The 21,175-nt window shown below is 56.2% G+C and overlaps 2 protein-coding genes across 6 annotated transcripts in view; one reads left to right on the forward strand and one right to left on the reverse strand.

Moving 5' to 3' along the window:
- Positions 1-21,175, forward strand: part of LOC123371138 (growth-regulated alpha protein-like) — an 886,915-nt gene that overhangs the window by 788,712 nt on the left and 77,028 nt on the right. For 3 of the 5 annotated variants that reach the window (XM_045018407.1, XM_045018403.1, XM_045018404.1), the window contains exons 2-4: positions 6,121-6,247; positions 6,337-6,420; positions 6,926-7,301. The exons of 1 other annotated variant lie outside the window; for it this stretch is intronic. In XM_045018407.1, coding sequence (XP_044874342.1) covers positions 6,129-6,247; positions 6,337-6,420; positions 6,926-7,037 — 315 coding nt within the window. In that variant the 5' untranslated portion in view covers positions 6,121-6,128 and the 3' untranslated portion in view covers positions 7,038-7,301. Of the gene's footprint in view, positions 1-6,120; positions 6,248-6,336; positions 6,421-6,925; positions 7,302-21,175 lie in introns of those variants that run through there. One more of the 5 variants, XM_045018405.1, reaches the window with a different exon arrangement.
- On the reverse strand, positions 14,205-16,685 carry LOC123371142 (growth-regulated alpha protein-like). Its single transcript, XM_045018414.1, has 4 exons — positions 16,570-16,685; positions 16,077-16,203; positions 15,895-15,978; positions 14,205-15,144 (listed from the first exon to the last, which is right to left on the reverse strand). Exons 1-4 carry the CDS (start codon positions 16,643-16,645, stop codon positions 15,126-15,128), a joined length of 306 nt encoding a protein of 101 aa, XP_044874349.1. The 5' UTR covers positions 16,646-16,685; the 3' UTR covers positions 14,205-15,125.

A 21,175-nucleotide genomic window follows, 5' to 3' on the forward strand; every position in this document is an offset into this window, starting at 1 on the left:
GAGCGCTTCCCCTCTCAGACGTGACGGAGCAAAGTCCTTCAGCCGGGCTCTCCTGGGGCTCACGGGAGCGGGCTGCTCGCAGGGACTAGATCACCCGCAGGGCGTTTCTCGCGGCGCGCAGGAGCACCAGTGGAAGGGCACAGCCAGTGCGCGCCCAGTGCACGTTATAGCTCGCACCGCGGGGATGCTGAGTTCCAGTTCACATCTGCCAAACAGATAACACAGTGGGGCCATGTCGTGAAACCAGCTGTGATTTCAACAAGCAGCTTAGACACCCGTGCCAGGCTGTGACCCCAGCTGTGTCCTCCAGGGCCTTTCAGTAAGAGCTGGATTTCCAGGCCATGCGTGCTACAGGCTGCGGGTACATGGAAGCAGCAGCTGTTTCCGTGTTCCTGGTCCACATAAAACACCAAGTGAAGTCACTGCGGAAACCCTGGCACTTGGCGGTGAAAGGGAATTTCGCCCTTAATTACAGCTGTAGCAGGACGGGGGCTTAGAACAAACTGCTCTTGGTTTGTCATTGTTAAAGGGAGAAAAAGTATTTTCACAGCCTGCTTATTGCACAAAGAGAAATAAACTGAAAATCAGGTGGCCGAAAATATTCCTTTAATTCTGTCACTTTTTCTGCTCCTGCCAAACAATGGCAAAGCAGGGAACACGGGGGCTAGCGGAAAACGCCGAACACGTGACCATGTTTTTGAAATGGAAAACATCCTTGTGGCTCTGTGTCCGGTGACACACCTCGCCCATCCGTGGCTTTCCAGCTCTGGCCGCTCGGGTAGGAGGAACGGGACTGTCACTATGTGAGCATCGCCTTCTCCGGGACAGAGCAAACTTTAAAGCCGGTACTCGCCCACATGCAGCGCCCTTCCTCCGCTTCGGAGTCCCGGGCAGAGAATGCCCCGGGGGGCGAATTTTGATTTCTGAAGCTTGGCTGATATGGGGCTGGATCGTGCAGCTCTTAGGGGAAGCGCCCGCTATCTGCAGAGGGAAGTTTTGCCCACGGACTGCAGAATCGGGCTCCATTTCTTTTGTGGACTGAGTTGGTTCAGAGGCGTCTGTGCTTTGAACAGAAAAAAAACAGCCTCGCAATCGCTTCCTTTTTTAAGCTGGTTAATAACATATGTCCTGGGTGTTCTGCACAGCTGCTGCTTGGTCTGCGCGTGTGTTGCAGTTCCCACTGTGAACGTTACTGGTGACCCCCCTTAACAGCTATTCAGGCCGCCACTAGGGGAAAGCAGAAGCCTCAGGTACATAGTAACCTGAACTTTTGAACTGTCTTTTCTCCTCTGCCTTAAAGCAGAAGGAACTAGCTCCAAGTTGGTTTTCACTGACCAGGTAACGGTTTCACCCGGTCTGGCAACCACCAATGAACTGTTAACAGGGCATGGTCTTTGTCTGAAAGTGTATAAAAAGTTTGTGAAATTTGTATGAAGCAGAGTTCGTTGTACCTGATTACAGAACTCTCCTTTTTTCTGCAGAATAAAGCAATCTTTCCTTATCCCTGTCAGGCTGTTATTGGCTCTCAGCTAGAGGGACCCGATATTTCGTAACACCACAGATCACACTGGTTTTACTGTTTTGAACGTCTGGTAATTTTTATGGCTTCTCTCTTCGGCCCATCTGGCTGCCAGAGCAGGAGTTGTGCCGAAGCTCTCACTGTCAGCCTGGAGAGACAGAAGGTCTTGCTCACTGTTAAGTTAGTGCAGGGGTCGGCAACCTTTCAGCAGCGCTGTGCCGAGTCTTCATTATTCACTCTGATTTAAGCTTCCGCGTGCCAGTAACACATTTTAATGTTTTTAGAAGGTCTCTTTCTAGAAGTCACTAATATAGAACTAAACTATTGTTGTATGTAAAGTAAATAAGGTTTTTTAAATGTTTAAGAAGCTTCATTTAAAATTAAATTCAAATGCAGAGCCCCTCCGACCCAACCGGTGGCCAGGGCCCGGGCAGTGTAAGTGCCGCTGAAAATCAGCTCCTGTGCTGCCTTTGGCACGGTGCCGTAGGTTGCCAACCCCTGAGTTAGTGCATGTAAATCAATAGTCGTGAGACTTTCACATCACCGGGCTGCACTGAGTGATTTGTCCCTGGACTTTACAGTAGGGTAGCTGGGGTGGGAGTGGGGGCAGCGGAGCACAAGTGTTAGCCAAAAATGGGCTCGTTTCTCCCCGGAGCTAACCAATTACTCCAAAGAGAGAGACAGAGAGCAAAATTGAGTTTCTTATACACAGGGCCGCCGGGGGGGGGGGGCAAGAGGGGCAATTTGCCCCAGGCCCCGGGCCCAGCAGGGGCCCCCTGTGACGAAGTGGGACTGTTCGCACTGGGGGCTGGGGACACTTCCTAAGTATCTAGCCGCAAAAGGCCATGCAGCCAAATGCCTGAAGTGCTGTCTCCTAGCAACTGATGGCCCGGCCCCTCCCTGCAAAGGTGCTGGCTTAAAGGTGTTGGAGACAAAGGGGTCAGGTGACCTCCTAGCCTGGAAAAGAAGCTGAGCAGAGAGGAGGGGCCGGAGGGGGGCTGGGCAGTTTGGAGTTGGCTGGAGAACAGAGGGGAGGCAGAGAGACCGGGCTCTGATCCCCGAGGGGGCTGGGAGGCCCCCAAGATGGACCTAACCGGGGAGATCCGGTTATCTGTGCCTGCAAGACCTGTGTTGGACTGTGTTCCTGTCGTCTAAATAAACCTTCTGCTTTACTGGCTGGCTGAGAGTCCTGGTGAATCGGCAGGGAGACCGAGGGTGCAGGGCCTGGCTCCCCCACACTCCGTGACAACTGGTGGCAGCGGTGGGATGACTGCACCCCATGGACAGCGCTTCCTGCCGTAAGTGACTGGGGAGCAGTAAAACGAAGGGGCGATTCACCCCTGGGGCAGTGTGGCCAGAGAGAAGGACTTTGCAGTAACAGGGTCACCCGGGGGATCACAGCGAGCGGTCCCCGGGGCGGAGGAGTCTGCAGCTCGACCCTGGCAGAGAGGTGGTGACCTCAAGGACTGGCACATTAGGGGTCCCCCTGGAACCCGTGGGGAGCGGCGAGCACCCCGGCCTGCGAGCAACCAGCAGGAAGATGTATTCCCAGAAGCGCAAGTGCGAGCTGGTGGAGCTGTGCAAGCAGAGGGGGCTGCGCAGTGGGAAGCTCACCAAGGCCCAGCTGATTGCCCGGCTGGAGGAGAGAGACCGCGTCAATGAACCGATCCCTGTCTCTGCGGGAAGCAGCCAGGCCGATGCAGCGCAGGCACCAGTGTCTGTCCCCGCTGGGAGTGGTCAGCCGGCCGCTGAGGGCTCCTCGAGACCCCCCACCCCTAGGCCTAGGGGGAGGGGGAGGAGGAGCCCAGCTACGGGGGGCACCGTGACCCCCCCCGGCCAGCCAGGAGTCATCCCGGCGACGCTCGGCCTCCGTGGAACTCAGGCGGCTGGACTTGGAGAGAGAGATCAAACTGATGGAGATGGAGGACAGGGAGAAGCAGCGCAGACATGAGCTGGCCATGGCCCAGCTGAAAAGCAGGGAGGCCCCGGCTGCGGCGAATGAGGGGGGGGCCCAAGCCTACAAAGAGCTTCGATAAGAACTTCCTGGCCCGGCGTAAGGAGGGGGAGGACATAGACACCTTCCTGACGGCCGTCGAGAATGCCTGCGAGCTGCGCCAGGTTGACCCTGCAGACAGGATCCAGTTCCTCACCCCCTTACTGGACTCCACCGCCGTGGAGGTGTACAGCCGAATGAGAGGGGCGGAGGCGAGAGACTACAACCTGTTCAAAGAGGCCCTGCTCCGCGAGTTTGGGCTGACCCCGGAGATGTACCGGAAGAGGTTCCGGGGTCAACGTAAGACCCGGGAGGTCACCTACTTACAACTGGTCAACCGGGCGCAGGGATATGCCCGCAAGTGGATGGCTGGGGCCCAAACCAGAGAGGACCTGCTTGACCTATTCATACTGGAGCACCTGTATGAGCAATGCCCATCGGACCTGAAGCTGTGGTTGATGGACCAAAAGCCGGAGAACCCGCAGCATGCAGGCCAGCTGGCCGACCAATACATGGACAGTCGGGCAAGGAATAATAGGGAGGCGTCTCGAAGTAGCAGGTCTGCCTCGACGCAGAGGGAGATTCACCAGGGGACCTCCCAGGAGGGGCCGAGGGAGGACCCCCACCAAAGGGAAACATCTGGCGTCAGGTCCAGCCGTCCCACTCGAAGGGATCCACGAGACATGGGCTGCTATCAATGTGGCCAACCGGGCCACATACGGGCCCAGTGCCCCAAGCTCCGGGACAAACTGAGCAGACCAACCCCACACCGGGTCAACTTGGTAGAGACCCAGCAGGATGAGGGGCAGGGTTCGCAGGGAAGGGGGGCGGGCCGCGTAAACCCTGCGAAGGAGGGAGGGGGGCCCTGGGTTGACCCCTCCGAGGGGCTGGATGCTCCCAGCCCTGGGTTTTGGGTTTACCGGGTGGGCACAGGGCTGCCCCTCCGGAGCGAGTGCCTTGTTCCCCTGGAGATAGACGGGAAGGAGGCCACTGGGTACTGGGATACGGGCACAGAATGGGTCCGCTATTGTAGGGCGCTTCCCTGGCTTCTGCATTACCCTGGTCTGGTGAAATGGGCTAGTGGAAGGATCTGAGTCCTGCTCCCATTCCCTTTCCCCAGAGGCCTCCCTGCCCTGGAGATCTCCCCTTCCACCCTCCTGTCTGGCAGAGCCCTCCTAACACCGACAAGGCTGGGCCCAGGATTCCTGGGGGGCTCGACCCCCAAACCTGCTGTGGTCACCCAGGACAGGAGCTAGGGTGTCCCCACTCCGGGGTGTTCTCTCTGCACTGGGCACCACCCTGACCAGGGGCGGCTCCAGGCCCCAGCACGCCAAGCGCGTGCTTGGGGCAGCATGCCGCAGGGGGCGCTCTGCCGGTTGCCAGGAGGGCTGCAGGCAGCTCCCGTGGACCTCCCACAGAGGTGGCTGCGGAGGGTCCGCTGGTCCCGCGGCTCCGGTGGAGCATTCGCAGGCACGCCTGTGGGAGGTCCACTGGAGCCGCGGGACCGGCGACCGGCAGAGCGCTCCTCACGGCGTGCCGCCCTGCTTGGGGCGGCAAAATGGCTAGAGCCGCCCCTGTCCCTGACCCACTGATCATTTCATACAATTTAAAGCAAATACAATTTATTTAATCAGCAATTAGTTTAAAAAAGAATAAGGAACAATGGGAAAGGTTCAGGGAAAACCCATCACCCTGCTCTGTGGCAGGGAACATCACAAACAGTGTCTCTGGAACGTCAGGGCAGTTCAGTCTGTTCCTTGTAGGTCCCTGGCCTCTCCTTCTCAGGCCGTGGCTGTGCTGCAGGGACGCTGTGGGTTGGACACTTGCTCTGGTGGTGGCCACACACCTCCGGGCGTTGGGTGGCGGGACCCTTCTTCCCAGCACCAGCCCCCTGTCGGGTTCAGATCCCCCTCCCAGTCTGGCTTGCAAGGACCCTTGGCTGGCAGTGTCTTTCTGCGCTGGGTCCTCTGCCCAGAATCCCCTCTTGGTTGGCCCCAGTTGCTCACCGCATCCGGCTCCAGACTGCTCCAGCCCCAGCTCCACTGTTCTAGCTCCGGCTCCACTCTGCCTCAGGAGGGAGGCTGCTCTGCCTCCAGCCCCCTGGGCTGCTTCTCACAGGTCTGCTCTGTGGGCTGCTTCTGTGACTCTGCTCCCAGCTCTCACCTGCTTCCTGGGCTGCTTTTCTGGCCCCTCTGGATCCGGCACAGCTCTGCTCCCCAGCTCGGCTTGGGCCCCTGCTCTGTCTGACCCAGGCAATTCCAGCTCACATGGAGGACGGGACCCTGGTCTCCTGACTCCCTGATTAGCCTGCTCGCCCTGTCAGTCTGGAGCATTGGCCTCTCCTCATTGTTCCTGGGGACTGTCAGTCTCAGGGTCCTTATTTCCCATCATCCCTTCCCCTTTCTTTTGGCACTGGGAGTTAGCCAACCCCCAAAAAACCTCACTGAGTCTTAGTAAGGGGACAACAGTCCCTTTACACTTGGAAGGATGGATGGGATCCAGGTGTCTGGGAGCTGGCCGTATGTGGGGAGTCCGGGGTGATGGATGGGACCCAGATGTGGGGTGTCCCCAGGCCACTGGCAGGAGCTGAATCTTCCTCCCCTGGCAGATGCCCCCATGGCTGGCGAGCTGCGGTGCCAGTGCCTGCAGACCGAGGCCGCGCTGATCCCCCCCAAGCGCGTCGCCCATGTGGAGCTGATCCCTGAGGGGCACCACTGCGGGGTGCCAGAAGTCATGTAAGTGTCGGGGCCCTGCTGGCCCCCCCAGCCAGCTACCCCCCCTCCCCGCAGAGCCCTCACCCCCTCTCCCCTCTGCCTCCCCGCAGAGCCACCACGAAGAATGGCAAGAAAGTCTGTCTGGATCCCACCGCCCCCTGGGTCCAGCTGATCGTCACCAAGATCCTGAACAGGTAACTGCCTGGGAGTGTCGCTCTTCCTGTTGTGCCAGGGGCCAGGGCCCCATTGGTGAAGGGCCAAAATCCCAATAACACATAGATAAGATCTTGGCCACAGTCCCTGGTAAGAACCTTTCACATAGGCCCAAATTCCAGGGCCTGCTCTGAGGCATGAGGCCTAGTTAACAGTGGACAATACATGGCTAAAGAAAAGCTGGATGAGCAGGGAACAGCCGTGTATGTTTCAATGATACATAAAGCGGAGCCAGCATAACTCCAGGTGGGGAGCAGTCATTGGGAGGCTTATCAGGAGTTATAGGCACAGAGCTCACTGAGAGGAGCCTTACAGGCTACTCCCTGGTTCGGGAAGAGAATACGCTGCATATTCCCCAGAGTTCAGGGAGAGGCCTAGCATGAGTTAGGGCATCCTCCCTCACAGAGGCCAGTCCTAGTTCACAGGATCGCATTGGTAACCCAGACACAATTGTCATTGCTGTGCACTGTTCTTTTTCCTTTAAAACCCTCCAGGATTGCACCTGTGGACCAACCTGCCCCGACAGACCCCGTCATTCCTATGGACCGAAAATAAGGATTTAACTTACACGTTGCAAGAGGAGAATTTTGAGGGATAGCACCTGTGTATTAGCAAATATGTTAACCTGGGCTATGGGCGGAGCCATGATATCATCTTTTAGACTATTGGCCTATTGTGCTAATTTTGTCTTGCTGCTAGAACCTATCCAGGGTCTGGGGAACTCCCCCCTCCCCCTTCTCTCCGCCCACTGGCACGTATCTAATCTATTGTAATCAATTGTTTAGCAGTGTCTCACTGAGCCTAATAAGCAAAGTGACACTCCGCCAGCGCTGTGCGTAATAAACCCTCGTGCTTCACTCTACCTGGTGTCCAACTTCTGTTCACTCAACCAGTCCCGTCTGCTGCCCAGGGGCAAGGGAGCAGGTGTGGGTGTCCCAGTGACAATGGGCCAGATTTTATCAGAACTGTCCATTGGTTAGGACTCAGTGGCCCAGGCTATATTATGGGGTGAGAGAAGCCGGGAGTCATCCAGCATAACAGTTCACACATAATGTAAGTTTGTTCTCTCACCCATCAAACGGGGCTGCAACCTGTGGCTGGCGGAGTAGCGATCCCCACACCGAGCCGGGATCCCCGCCCGGAACCCCCAATCCAGCCACCTTCACTCCCGCAGTAGCGATCCTCACACCGAGCCCGGGATCCCCTGCCCTGCAGGGAGCGGGTTCCTGGAGTTTTGATAACCCAGTTTCCTAAGCCCGAAAGCCCCGCGGTTCGCTGTTCAGGTTTAATTACCCCTAGAACCGGGTGTGGCAGTGTGGGGTGCCGGGGCGGGGGTGCAGCCCGGGTGCCCCTGGGCGAGGCAGGCGGGCTCGGACCACAGGCTGCCCGTGGGATCTGGCCGAGCTATTTCAGGCTCCAGGTGAAGGCGCCGTGGCCCCAGTTCTGACAGCGAGGCCGGGGTGGGGGAACCGCGGGAGCAGGGCGCGGGATGGGTCCCGCCCGTGCCCCAGTCTCCCTCGCAGCTCGGGCTAGTTCCCAGCCCCGCGGGCTAGGGTGACCAGACGTCCCGATTTTATCGGGACTGTCCCGATATTTGCTTGTTTGTCCCGCGTCCCGACCAATGTTAGGTCGGGACACTGGACAAACAAGCAAAGGCTCCGGAGCCTGGAAGGGCTCGCACCCTTCCCCGCCCCAACTCTGCCTCCTCCTTCCCCAATTGGCTCCCTCCCCAAATCCCCGCCCCCATCCCCGCCCCATTGGCTCTCTCCCCAAATCCCCGCTTCTTGCCAAGCACGCCATGCCCAGGAGATGCAGGGGAACGTGGGGCCGGGGTGAGTGTGAGTCCGGCCTGGCCCCGAGCAGGCAGGACTCGGGCGCGGTGCCTGGATGGAGAGTAGGGAGTGGCCTGCGGGGCCAGTCGGTGGCTATTCTCCCCTCTTGGGCAGCGGGACACGGGAGCAACCGCTGCTGCAGCTCCCACTGCCGCGGGGGGAGCAAGCGGCCAAGCACGTGGCGCCCGGGCCTGAACCCGGGCCTGCTGCGGGGACCCAGCAGCACGCACACTGCGCCCCGCCACTGGCCAGTCGCGTCTGGGCTGGCTGCCCAGCTGGTGCAATCCCGCGGCGGAGGCATCGGCAGCCCAGCCCCGTTCGTTCCCCTATGGGACCCGAGCAGGATGGGGGGGCTGGGGCCTGCTGCCCCCACTCCAGGGCCGCCCGTGGGATTGCACCAGCTGGGCAGCCAGCCCAGACGCAACTGGCCAGGGGCTGGGCGCGCGGTGTGCGTGCTGGGTCCCCGCAGCAGGCCCGGGCTCGGGGGGTTCATGGGCACCAGAGCCGCAGCCGCCAAGTTTGGCCAGCGGCCGCTTCCTTCCACTGGGGATGTGGGAGCTGCAGCAGCGGCTGCTCTCAAGTCCCGCTGCCCAGGTGGGGAGAACAGCCGCCGCCGCCTGGCCCCGCAGGTCACTCTGAACTCTCCCTACAGGTACCATGCCCAAGTCCTGCCTGCTTGGGGCCAGCCCGGACTCACACTCACCCCGGCCCTGAGCTCCCCTGAGTCTCCCGGGCCTCCCTCCAGCACTTGCGGAGGGAGAAGGAATCGGGGGTGGGGAATTTTTTTTTTTTGCTCTTCCGCCATTTTTTCCCCCATTGCCGCCCCCCCCCCCGCGTCCCGATATTTGACCTGGGTGATCTGGTCACCCTACCGCGGGCTCTCCCTGGGGTGCAGCGGCCCAGCGCTGCCCCCGCTGCTATCGCTCCCGTTAGGAGACTGGTTCACTCCTCGGACAGCCCCGCCCAGCCTGAGCACCAGCGACCCGCCCAGCAGCCTGGGCTGATGTTAAGCGGCAGGGACCCGGCTTGCTCGGGGGTTATCGCTAGTGCGCAGCAATCTGCAGGCTCGGAAACACGGACAAACTTCCCCCCTCACGGGGGAGCTAAGGGAGCAAATTGGCAGTTCGCTGCTAAATGAACCCCCTTGAGTCTGAGCATGAGCTCGTATTTCACTGTTGACTGTTGGCGCCAAAAATCTACTTCTGGTTTGTTGCATCTGGCGGACACAGCAACCAAGAAATGTAAACGGCGCCGCTTGTGCTCCGTGGGGGAGCAGCCGCTGCCCCCCCCCCCCCCGCCCCCAGCTATGCTTCTGGGAACACGGAAACAGCTGCTGCTTCCATGTACCCCCAGCCTGTAGCACGCATGGCCTGGAGATCCCGCTCTTACTGAAAGGCCCTGGAGGATCAGGGCCGCCCAGAGGGGGGGGGCAAAGGGGGCAATTTGCCCCAGGGCCCCGGGCTCCGCAGGGGCCCCCACGAGAACAGCGGAGGCTCCCGTCTCCCTCCCTCTCCTGGAGCCTCAGGCATCAAGCGCCGTGTCTCCGGCGGGGCCCCTGAGCCCCGCCCCGCTCAGAGCCGCGTGGGGAGGGGGCGGGGCTGGGAGCTCTGGGCTGAGCTCAGCTCCCTCCGCTGGCTCGGAGCTCAGGCCCCGCCGGGAACACGCTGCGGCTGTTCCCGCGAGGCGCTGAGACTCCGGGTGAGGCGGGAGCCGGGGGTAAGAAGCTGGGGCCAGGGGGGGGGGAAAGTGGGACCCGCTGCCGAAGCGCAGCCCGGTCTTCGGCGGCGGGGGGGGGCCTTCCGTTCTGGGACCCGCCAAGTGCCCCGAAGACCCGCGGCGGGGACCCCCCCCGCATTACCACCGAAGGCCGGGCTGCGCTTCGGTGGCGGGTCCCGCTTCGGCGGTAATTCGGCGGGGCGCGGGGGCCCCGCCACGGGTCTTCGGGGCACTTCGGCGGCGGGTCCCGGAAGGGAAGGGCCCCCCGCCGCCGAAGACCCCGACCCGCGGAATCCTCTGGGCGGCCCTGTGGAGGACACCGCTGGGGTCTAAGCCCGGCACGGGTGTCTAAGCTGCTTGTTGAAATCACAGCTGGTTTCACGACATGGCCCCACTGTGTTATCTGTTTGGCAGCTGTGAACTGGAACTCAGCATCCCCGCGGTGCGAGCTATAACGCGCACTGGGCGCGCACTGGCTGTGCCCTTCCACTGGTGCTCCTGCGCGCCGCGAGAAACGCCCTGCGGGTGATCTAGTCCCTGCGAGCAGCCCGCTCCCGTGAGCCCCAGGAGAGCCCGGCTGAAGGACTTTGCTCCGTCACGTCTGGGAGGGGGAAGAGCTCGAACCATGCGAGTGTGTCTGTGCACCCTGCAGCGGGCAGGTGATTGCCAGCTCCACCGGGTGACCCTGCCAGTGCTGCGCAAGCCGGTGTGCTGGCAGCAGACGGGGAGTCCGGGGGGCAGGCGGCTAATGTCAGAGTAAAGGCACCACACCCGTCAGCACCGCTGGGTTGGGTAGGACGGGGCGCGGAGGGGGGGGTGTCCTACCCCTGTCGGGGACACCGGCGCTTGCAGCTCGAGCAAACCTGGGCTCAAGGAAGGGTCCCCCTTGCCCCGCCCGGCCGGGCCGGTTGAAGAGGAAAAGGAAGCCGGGGTGGACTGACTGGGAGCCCTGAAGGCTGATCGCACGCTCAGGCTGCGGGGGACCTTTGCTTTGCTGACTCCGCCGGCGGATTCTGAACCAGGGCTCTGAGCGCCGTGTGAACGTAGGTAGGAAGGTGCCTTCCTTGCAGCTGCCTACGGGCTGGGAATCTTCATTTTGTGAGTTAGCCCCAGCGTCCCCCTTTACCACGGGTAACACCCAGCTACGTGCAATCAGAGTAACCTGTTCAAAATCACTGGCGAACGCACAGGCTAGCGGCCTGGGGACGTTGGTTGCAGGGTTGTTGTAGCTGGACTGGTCCCAGGGTAGGAAAGAGAGAAGTTTGGTGAGGCAACGGCTTTTTGTTGGACCAAATTCTGTCGGAGGAAGGACAAGCTTTTGAGCGTCTCCGAGCTCTTCTTTACGTGGGTCTGGCGAAGAAAGTAGCGTGTCCAAGCTAAGTACAAGGTGGGGCAGCTTGTTAAACTCAAGGCGTTAACAGGTGTTGTAAGAGATGAGTTACAATGAAGGCGGCAATAACACTTCAGCTGGTTTAGGACTATGGAGAGTGATTTTAGGCAGCAGGTTTGTTCCAAGCTGTTGTAATGGACCATGAAACCAGCGTCTCTGTTAAATCGATGGTTTTTAGTTCCAACCCTAACCCTTGCCTGTTGCCCATGGTGTGCAGGTTTCCTTGATGAGCCTAGGAAGGTAAAGTCCTATCTCTGTTGGACAGAGTGGCTATATTCTGCTTGCATTAACTCCTTCTGGCTTTAAGAAAACGGAAATACCATGATGCAGGGCCGCTTTAACTCTTTGTGGGCCCCCATTGGGGAAATAGGGCATGTGGTGGGGGGCGGTCTGCAGAGTGAGGGGCCGGTTGGGGGCAATGAGAGGCAGCGCAGCAGGAGTGGCCCCACTCAGCCCATCACAAGGGCACTGTTTACAAACCCCACACTGGCAGACGCACACTGGTCTGCCCAGCCCTGCACTGCCAGCGTAACCCTTCCACACTGCCCCCGGGCCCAGTGCCCCGCCCTTATGCCAGTGCCCCCTCCCCCAGAGACCTCCCCCACAGATCCCTATGTCCAGTGCCCCCTCACCTAGAGACCCCTCCCACTGACATCCCACCACAACTGCACAGCACCCTACAAACCATAACCCCCACCCAGCTCCCCCACCCACAGATCCCCTGCTGTCCAGCACCCCCGTCACAGTCCCACCATCACAGCTGTACAGCGCCCCATATTCCTGAGGGAATTCTGCATCAAATTCTGTGCATAATATTTTAAAATTCTGATTTTTAAAAAAAACAATAAATAAATATGGAGGCTCCACCCTGGCAGTGGGGAGCACAGGCCACTGGCTGCATGGAGGTGGGAGATCACCCTGCAGCCTCCCCCACCCTCCTGGGACAGGGACTTGGCAGTGAGGCTGAAGCTGACCCTGACACGGCACAAGGGCCAGGCCTGCCCCAGTAACACCCTGAGGCCCTGCCCCTTTTGTGCCAGGCACACCAGGTGTGGGCAGGGAGGCTCAGCCCAGCAGCAGGATCCAGGTGCAGAGGACTTAGCGTGGGGGTATCCAGATGGGGGTAAGAGGGTTCTGTGGGGGAGGGTAAGATGGTTCTGTGGGGGGCAGTCTGGGCGCAGGCAGCTCAGTGGGGGATCTGTATGCTCAGGGAGGTGCCAGGCGCAGGGGCAATGGGAGTCTGCAGGGAGGACCAAGTGAAAGTGGTTGGAGCCCAGCGGGAGGGAGTGGGGAGAGTCTGGGTGCAGGGAGAGGTGGGGTTGTTGTACTTAAAGTACTGCACAGGATCTTTTCAGGGGGAATAAGGCAAACACCACATTCATTGGTAATACGTGCATCAATCAACACTGTATCATATGCATATGATCTATATTACACTCATGCACTCACACATACACATACACACACACACACAAACACACTCCATCTTGTTGTTACTGACTAGTTGCTCCCTTTAACTTCACCGGCCAGATGAGTTAGATAGAGGAGGGGTGGAGCCAGACTTCTGTGGATCGGGATCAATGCTCTGATGTTGACAATCCTGGGTTTAACAGGCCAATGTTCAAACCACTGAGCTATTTCCTGCCCTCCTCCTGCTTTCTCCCACAATACCTGGTGAGTCCAGATCCAATCCCCTTGGATCTTAACACAAGGAAAAATCAATCAGATTCTTAAAAATAAGACTTTTAAAGAAAAGAAAGGTAAAAGAAAAAAATACCTCTGGGAGAGATTAGCATACCAGCTACTCTCACAGAGATTCAAAACACAGAGGATGTTCCCCTGGGCAAAAACTTAGTACACAAAAGAATTCCCAATTTGATTATTCCTCTAATTGCACAAAGACAAAGTCACAAAAAGAAAATAAACATAAATGGCCAAAACTGAAACTGACTCTAAACAAAGGAAACTTCTCTCCTTCCTTTTGAAACATCTTGTTCCCCCATTGGATCCTTTGGTCAGGTGTCAGCTAGGCTAGGTGAACTTCTTAACCCCTTACAGGTAAAAGAGGCATTAACCATCTGTTTATGACAGGGACACAGCACTTTTACAAATGTCTACATTTAAGCACCCCACCATCGCACAGGCTGTCTAATATAACGACGCAGCAAGCCTCCCAAATTCCATAAGGAAGCAGCAATTGATCTTTCACCCACTGAATTATATGTCCATGGATGATGTCGTGAGTCTGTGCCTATGGGTCTAACACTTCCTTCTGGGAATATCCTCCATGAAACACAGTTAGGATGGAACCAGATAAAGGGACACTGCGCTTTTACAAATGTCTACAGTTTAAAAAAAAAAAGGCAGGGGGTGGGGATGCTTAACAGCTAGAGCATGCACATGCCCTGAAAATTACTTATATATATAAAGCAAGTGTCTTCTATGCTCTTTTTCCTTGGAGCTGTCTTGTTTCCTATAACGGCAAAGAATCATTGTGTGCCTGGTCGCAGAGTGCTTTAAACACATGAGTAGTCTCATAGCACATTTGCTTAACTTGCAAGTCCTTGCAGCTTTCATAGCCACAAACCACTTTGAGGCTGAATTTCCCTTCACAATGAGGTCTGCAGATGAGGAGTTTAAATATTGCAACTCTGGACCCAAGAGTCTGTTAAATGCAGACAAACATTAAATAAAATAGGGAAAGGGATGAAGCTTGAAGGCAGGGGTGTATCCTATACCAATTCCCACCCATACCACACTTTTCCCAGGGTCCCACTGGGACAGATACATGGACACGAACACTTACCTGAGTTGACGACACAACCACTTTTAATCAGAAAATATTTATTTAATGTGTAACTCCCGCCAGTCTCACAATTACTGCATTTTAGTACAGTACAATTTGTAATACCACTTCTACACAGAACATGACAGTATGTCATACAATGCAGACATAAAATGTCCAAGGGTGTTCAGAACCTTACTGTTCTTAAAGCTTCAGCATAAAGACCAAATATTTAAATTGCATAGAAATAATTTAACACATCAAAACAACCCTAAAAAGTTTGCAGAAACTTCAGCTAGTGACTGGAAGCCACATTCTCATAAAGATTGCTTTTCTATTAAAGGAAAACAGACTAGGAGCTGTTTCACCCAACCAAGCAAATGATTGTGTGTCCCAGGGACATGTGCCTTGGCAGCACATTTCAGGACTGTAGCAAGTTACTGTGCTTCTTCTAATTGGATTTCACTTTGGAATCCTCCATATTTGTGGGCTCAGAGGTTAAATGCTTGGCAGCTCCAGAATCTGAAGCTCTGGTTATTCACAAGCCAGCAGGCATCCTGCACATCCACAATGTGAAAGGCACAGCTTCACCGTACTGTCCATCTCGAGCTGCTCAGAGGAGCTGAGGGGATGGGCTAGTTGGAATGTGCACTAGATTAACAACAAGCCATTTCTTGAGCCACTGCTGCAGCATTATCCCTTCAGGTGATCAGGAAGATCTAAAGGGCTTAACACAATACCTAGCTGTTGCAGAGCTCTACAGAGATGTATTAATAAATACATAAATAAGCACAGGTTGCAATAACTCAGTGGAACAGGTTGAAGTTGAATGGAGCAGGCTGGTCTCTCAGACCCTCAAAAGAAGAGAGTTCAGCATGGCGAGCTGTCCAGCCTCAGGTTCCCATTCTCTCTCACACACAGGTAGTTTCTGTTGTGGTGCCTTGTTCATTTCCTCTGCTCCCCTCACAGCTTGTTAGATTTACTGCAACAGTCAGACAACAGAAGACGGGTTAGAAGTGACATCCGGAAAGACCTCACCTGGACTCATTTCTGCTCGTGCCTTTCCCCTCCACAGGCTCCCCGCTTGCATTCCCTGTGCACTCGCCTCCGGCTGCCCTCCTGGGAGCTGTGAGTGTCCCGGGGAATAGCGGCAGTGCTGATACAGCTCATCCATGGCGTTTAGTGCCAGGGACCCCGCCAGCCCCAGGTAGCAGCCCGGGTTCATGGCGAAGAGCACAGACACTTCTTTAAACTCGTTTTCCTACATGACGCCTGGGCTTGGTTTCTCCCCCTACAATGGAGCTGGAGTGATGGGCCCAGCTCGGGCTGCGGTTTGTAATGAGCAGTATCCACTGGTTAAGACACAAAAAGAACAGGAGGACTTGTGGCACCTTAGAGACTAACATTTATTTCAGCATGAGCTTTCCTGAGCTACAGCTCACTTCTTCGGATGCACAGACTGGAACAGGCACACAGGAGAAATACATTTGTTAGTCTCTAAGGTGCCGCACACTCCTGTTCTTTTTGGGGATACAGACTAACACCGCTGCTACTCTGAAACTGGTTAAGACTCAGTGGCCTGTCTCGCCCCTTGTCCCTGCAACACGGACACCTGCTTCCCACCGAGTCTGCTGCCTACGCTCCCCTGACACGGCCCAACGGGCACTAGAGCTGCACCCGCGGGACACCGGCCGCTGGCACAACAGGGAGAGCGACACCCCCAGGCAGGTACCTGTTCAGGATGTTGGTGACGACCAGCTGGACCCAGGGCGCGTTGGGATCCAGACAGACTTTCTTGCCGTGCTTCGTGGTGGCTCTGCGGGGAAGCAGAGGGGAGAGCGGGGTGAGCGCGGGGCTGGCGGGGCGGGGAGGGGGGCGCAGGCTGGGGGGGGGCAGCAGGGCCCCGACACTTACATGACTTCTGGCACCCCGCAGTGGGGCCCCTCGGGGATCAGCTCCACGTGGGCGACGCGCTTGGGGTGGATCACCGCGGCCTCGGTCTGCAGGCACTGGCACCGCAGCTCGCCGGCCATGGGGGCACCTGCCCGGGAGGGGGAGAAAGACTCAGCTCCTGCCGGCGGCCAGATCCTCTGCAGGGGGGCGGCCCGGGACACACCCTGGGTCCGGTCCATGCCCCCGGACCGGGCACTCCCCGCATCCGGCCGGATCTCGGACACCTGGGTCCCATCCATCCCCCCCGGGACTCCCCGTATCCGGCCGGCTCTCGGACACCTGGGTCCCATCCATCCCCACCGGGACTCCCCGCATCCGGCCGGCTCTCGGACACCTGGGTCCCATCCACCCCCGCGGCTCTCGGACACCTGGGTCCGATCCGTCCTTCCAAGCCCCAGTGGGAAGCGAGACTCCCCCAGCCCGATCCCGCCCCCCGGCGCAGCGAGCCCCTCACCCCGGCACAGCGCGGCGCAGGCCGCTAGCAGCAGCAGGGGGGCGCTGCCGGGGGCGAAGCTCTCGGGGAGGCTCATGGTCCGGGCTGGCGGTGGAGGCTGGTGCCGGGATCTGGGCTCGGCTCAGCTCTGAGCCACCACAGCGCCCCGCGGCCGCTTTTATCCCCGCGGGGACCCGGCCGGGAAATCCCCGGGGCAGAGGGGGCGGAGCGGCCGGAGAAACCCGCTTCAGCTGGGACCCGCGCCAGGAAATCCCGCCTGGCGCCGCCAGGGCGCCCCGAGCGCTGCGGCCGCAGCTCCCGGCTCCCGCTGCCGCTCAGCCGGGCCGCGCCCCGCCGCAGCAGAGCGGAGCCCGCCGGGGCCCCACGGGCCGGCCGAGCGCAGCGCGGAGCCGGGGGAGGAGGAGGCCGCTGGTGGGTTTCAGCTTCACGTGGTCTCGTAGCCCGGGGGCGGGGGCACAGGGGCTGACACCCCCCCCCCAGTTCCCTGCCGTGGGGTGGGCCAGGGGCTGCTGGCAGCGAGAACCGGGGCCCGCTGGGGGCCGGGGCAATTGACGGGTTTGTCCCCATCCCGGCAGCGGGAGTCCTGTCCCCGGGCTCCCCTGCCGCCTTACCCGGGCTCGGGGCCGCTCCCCGCCGCTCCCAGGCGTTCGCGGCCAGTGGGGAACAGCGGGACGCTGCGGGGACCGGGCGCCGCTTTAGCTCCACGCGGAGCGGCAGCAGCAAAGGCAGCGGCTCCCCGCAGCTCCCAGCTGCTCCTGCTGCCTCTTCCCAGGCCGCAGCTCCCGGCTTGCCGCTTCCAGCAGCGGCCCTGCCGGGAGGGAGCCTGGTGGCACCGTGTGACCGAGCAGGGCCCGCAAACCCTGGCAAAAGTCTGGGGGGGCATGTGACCCCCGTGTGCCCCCATCACCTCTGGCTTGTGCCCAGCGGGGAGGGGGTTTGGGGGCTTCCCCAGGGCAGGACCGAGCCCCGAGCCCCGGCAGGTGCCACCGGCTCTGGAACTGCTGAAGCTTGTCACATGTGGCTCGAAGGGTCAGACAGTTCGGCCACCCCCGTCCTAGCCAGTGAATCGCCCTGGGGGGGGGGGGAAGGGAACTAGGCGCAGCCACCAACCTGGGGGGTCTGAAATATGCACAGTCCTGTGATTGCTCAGCTTTGGGGGGGGGGGGGGATGACGACATAGCTGAGCCCAGAATCCTGCTGGAGTTTGTGTCCTTCGAACTCCTTCAATTCCAAAATCGGTATCAGCCCCAAGCGGAGTAGCAGTGATCTGGTGGGGGTGGGGAGAGCTCTGGGCTCAGCTGGGAGAAGTATTTCCTCCTACTCAAGTTGATCTCCATGGAAGCTAAAACTCCATGTCTGGTTTATTGCAAATGACTGAAAGCACATAGTAGGATGGGAGAAATCATTCATCCCACATCATTGCCATAACCTTATTATTTATTTAGATTACACTAATGCCTAAAATGTAGTTGAGCAGGGAGTGAGATGTCTATCTCATCTGACAGCTATGGCAGCCCTAAACGGTTCTTGCTCTGCAACCTTATGGGCAAATTACAGAAACACCTGAAAATGACAACACATTCCAAACTGCGGGGAACAGTTTTACACACAAGTAGCTGTGCACTGGAAATCCCCAGGAATGCTGCATCTTCCAAAGCTAGAGCAATTCTGAGAATTGTGTGGGTCTTTCTGCCAACCCAGTTTATAATATCTGGCAATGTGTGTCAAGTTTGTTCCTTTGGTAACATTTTCAATTTAATTTTCTTCATGCAGCAAATAGGCTGTGTGACCATCTTTTCTCCCATTTCAAAATAACAAATCAATAGCAGGTCTGTTCTGGGACTCAATCCAGGTCCAATTGAAATTAACAGCAAATCTCACTTTGGGTTCAGTAGGAGCAGAATGGGCCAGTGGGCAAAATCCCGGCAACCTTGAAATCAGTGGCAAGACTCTCATAGACATCAGTGGGGTCAGGGTTTCACCATTGACTTCAGTTGGTGCTTTAGGTGGACAAAGAATGAGAAACAATTGATGTTTAAATGGAGCAGGTTTTATTTTTAGTTTATTTCATGAAAGTTTTTGAATGACACATTTTGGGCCTGTTCTGGCAACAGTAATCACAGCTGGTAGAGCAGGGTAGCCCACTTTCTTATATGTTTCTTACAGAGGGGGAATTTTGGCATATAGAATGATTTATGCCCTGTAGCAGGAACAGAACTGTAAATCCTGTAAGCAGCAGTTTTTGTCCCATAGCAGGTCTAGTGACACAAGTATGTCATAAATTAATAATAGACATGCAAAGCGTACAGCAGTAACAAGTTCTCTGGGGAGTATAAGTAGCTCTTTTAGGTACCGCCAATTCCACTGGTTTCACACAGAAATCTTCAGCAGTATTTTCTTATGTACAATCAATTTTCTGCCACCTTGTCAAATGTGTGCAATAGTTTGTTAAAATCTGAAATCACAGATATCATCAAGCAAAACTATTTATTGCCTGCATTTAGCAAGTGATATATTTTTTGATAAAAGAGTAGCTGAGAACTCTAGTATATGAAAAAATGCTCTTTAAGTTCAAACAAAACCATAACCAAGCCACCTGTAGTAAAATCTAATTTTACTTGGAATTATGAAACATTCTGTCACTTTTAAGAAAATACCCATGCTACTTCCAAATCTTGGACAATTGGATATTCCCTAGTGAGGCCAGAGCGCAGTATGGGACTTCGGCTTTTAATGGAATAACTGTATTTCCAGCAACAGTTTTGTAAAGTCTCATGCAGCTGAATGGAAAGTTGGCAAGACCTCTTTTGACATGTGTTACAGTCCTTGCTAGACAGTTCCCATCCCCTGTGGGACAAAATATGTGAGTGCATTTTTAAAGGAAAAATCATTCCTACTATGTCAATCGACACTTACTTACTTGAAGATTCACCCTGAAAAAAAATGCGTCACTTTCTTGCCTTTTGGTGAATTCCAATATGATACAGCATTAGTTCATCAGAGCTTCTGTTTAAGATATCTTTAAAAAATAAATGTGAAGTTGAGTTTCAGGCATCCTCCAGGAATGAGGTAATCTTAACTCACGAAAGAGGCAGCAGCAACCCATTGCATGAAGGAGCTAAAAGACACCCTTGGGAATTGCTTAAAGATCTCCTTGATCAGCAAACATGACTTGTCAACAAACATGTAACTTCAGCAATATTATTCAGGGAGTAGGAGCCTATTTCCTCAGTCACTTCCAGTTCACTTTCCTGTGTTGTAACTAACTAAACCCATTTGCCATAATGCAAGGCAGAAGGACAATTGTGACGCGTCAGAATGTCTTAACCCTGTGACCAAAGTGTTTAACTTGCCCAAGAATTGACCTGTATCTTGGCCTGAAAGTTAAATCTGCCCTGAACTAGTTTTGAGGCCTTGTAAAAACACCTTCCGCATACTGAATGACAGAGAAATTAGAGATGTACTTAAAGTGCAAAAATGGCGGATAAATATTTGCTTGAACTGAATTCCCTTCGTCCAGGCTAATGCCCATTGTGCGTTCACTTTCCGTGACTGTTGGAGCAATAAGATTGCAGATTTTGCTGATGTGCAAAGAAGAATTTGCAATGTGGGGATGTTTACACTAGTAGGGCTTGTGTAATCCAGTAGGGAGTGTGTGTTACAGGTCCCCCCAGCCATGCCCCTTCTACGTAGAATAGGAGTCTGCTACAGGCCTAGCTTGGGGACTTTAGCTCAGCCTCAGTAGCTCATGGCTTTTAGCTCTGAAGATCCCGGGTCCAACACCAGTTTTGTCAGCCAAGATGGTGGTTGTCACATCAGAGCCAGGTTCTCTGGTGGAGGCAATAACAGACTCATATCAGACATTAGGAATGGCAATATACAAAAACCTGTAGGAGAACACTTCAACCTCCCTGGCCACACAATAGCAGATTTTAAGGTGGCCGTCCTACAGCAAAAAAACTTTAGGACCAGACTTCAAAGAGAAACTGCTGAGCTCCAGTTCATCTGCAAATTTAACACCATCAGCTCAGGACTAAACAAAGACTGTGAATGGCTTGCCAATTACAGAACCAGTTTCTCCTCCCTTGGTTTTCACACCTCAGCTGCTGGAACAGGGCCTCATCCTCCCTGATTGATCTAACCTCGTTATCTCTAGCTTGCTTCTTGCTTGCTTATATATACACCTGCCCCTGGAAATTTCCACTGCTTGCATCCGAAGAAGTGGGTATTCACCCACAAAAGCTCATGCTGCAAAACGTCTGTTAGTCTATAAGGTGCCACAGGATTCTTTGCTGCTTCTACAGAACCAGACTAACACGGCTACCCCTCTGATACATTTAGAAATAGCAAGACAGGAAATGTCTGGTGATAAGCGTCATCCTCTCTGTCCCCATGAGCCAAATACAGCGCGCACGGTCTACTGGTGTTTTGAAATGGTATTAGAAAAAGGCCTGAGATTACACTGCAGGCTTTAAAGGAGCTGTCAGTGGAAGCAGAGGTATCTGCATAATGTTCTTCAATGAGGCTTGTGCTATGAAGGAGCTGATGATGGAGATGGAAAGGTTGGGGCGCTTTTTTTTTTTTAATTTAAAGATCTGTTCACCAC

This window comes from Mauremys mutica, chromosome 5, assembly GCF_020497125.1.
Source record: "Mauremys mutica isolate MM-2020 ecotype Southern chromosome 5, ASM2049712v1, whole genome shotgun sequence".
NCBI classification, from domain to species: Eukaryota; Metazoa; Chordata; order Testudines; family Geoemydidae; genus Mauremys; species Mauremys mutica.

What these genes read in the sequence shown, in the direction of transcription:
- LOC123371142 (XM_045018414.1), bottom strand. Translation starts at nt 16,645, where the DNA reads ATGAGCCTCCCCGAGAGCTTCGCCCCCGGCAGCGCCCCCCTGCTGCTG. An exon ending in CTGCGCCGCGCTGTGCCGGG is followed by an intron (nt 16,204 to 16,569) that starts GTGAGGGGCTCG and finishes CCTCCCGGGCAG; the next exon opens with GTGCCCCCATGGCCGGCGAG. An exon ending in TGCGGGGTGCCAGAAGTCAT is followed by an intron (nt 15,979 to 16,076) that starts GTAAGTGTCGGG and finishes GCTTCCCCGCAG; the next exon opens with AGCCACCACGAAGCACGGCA.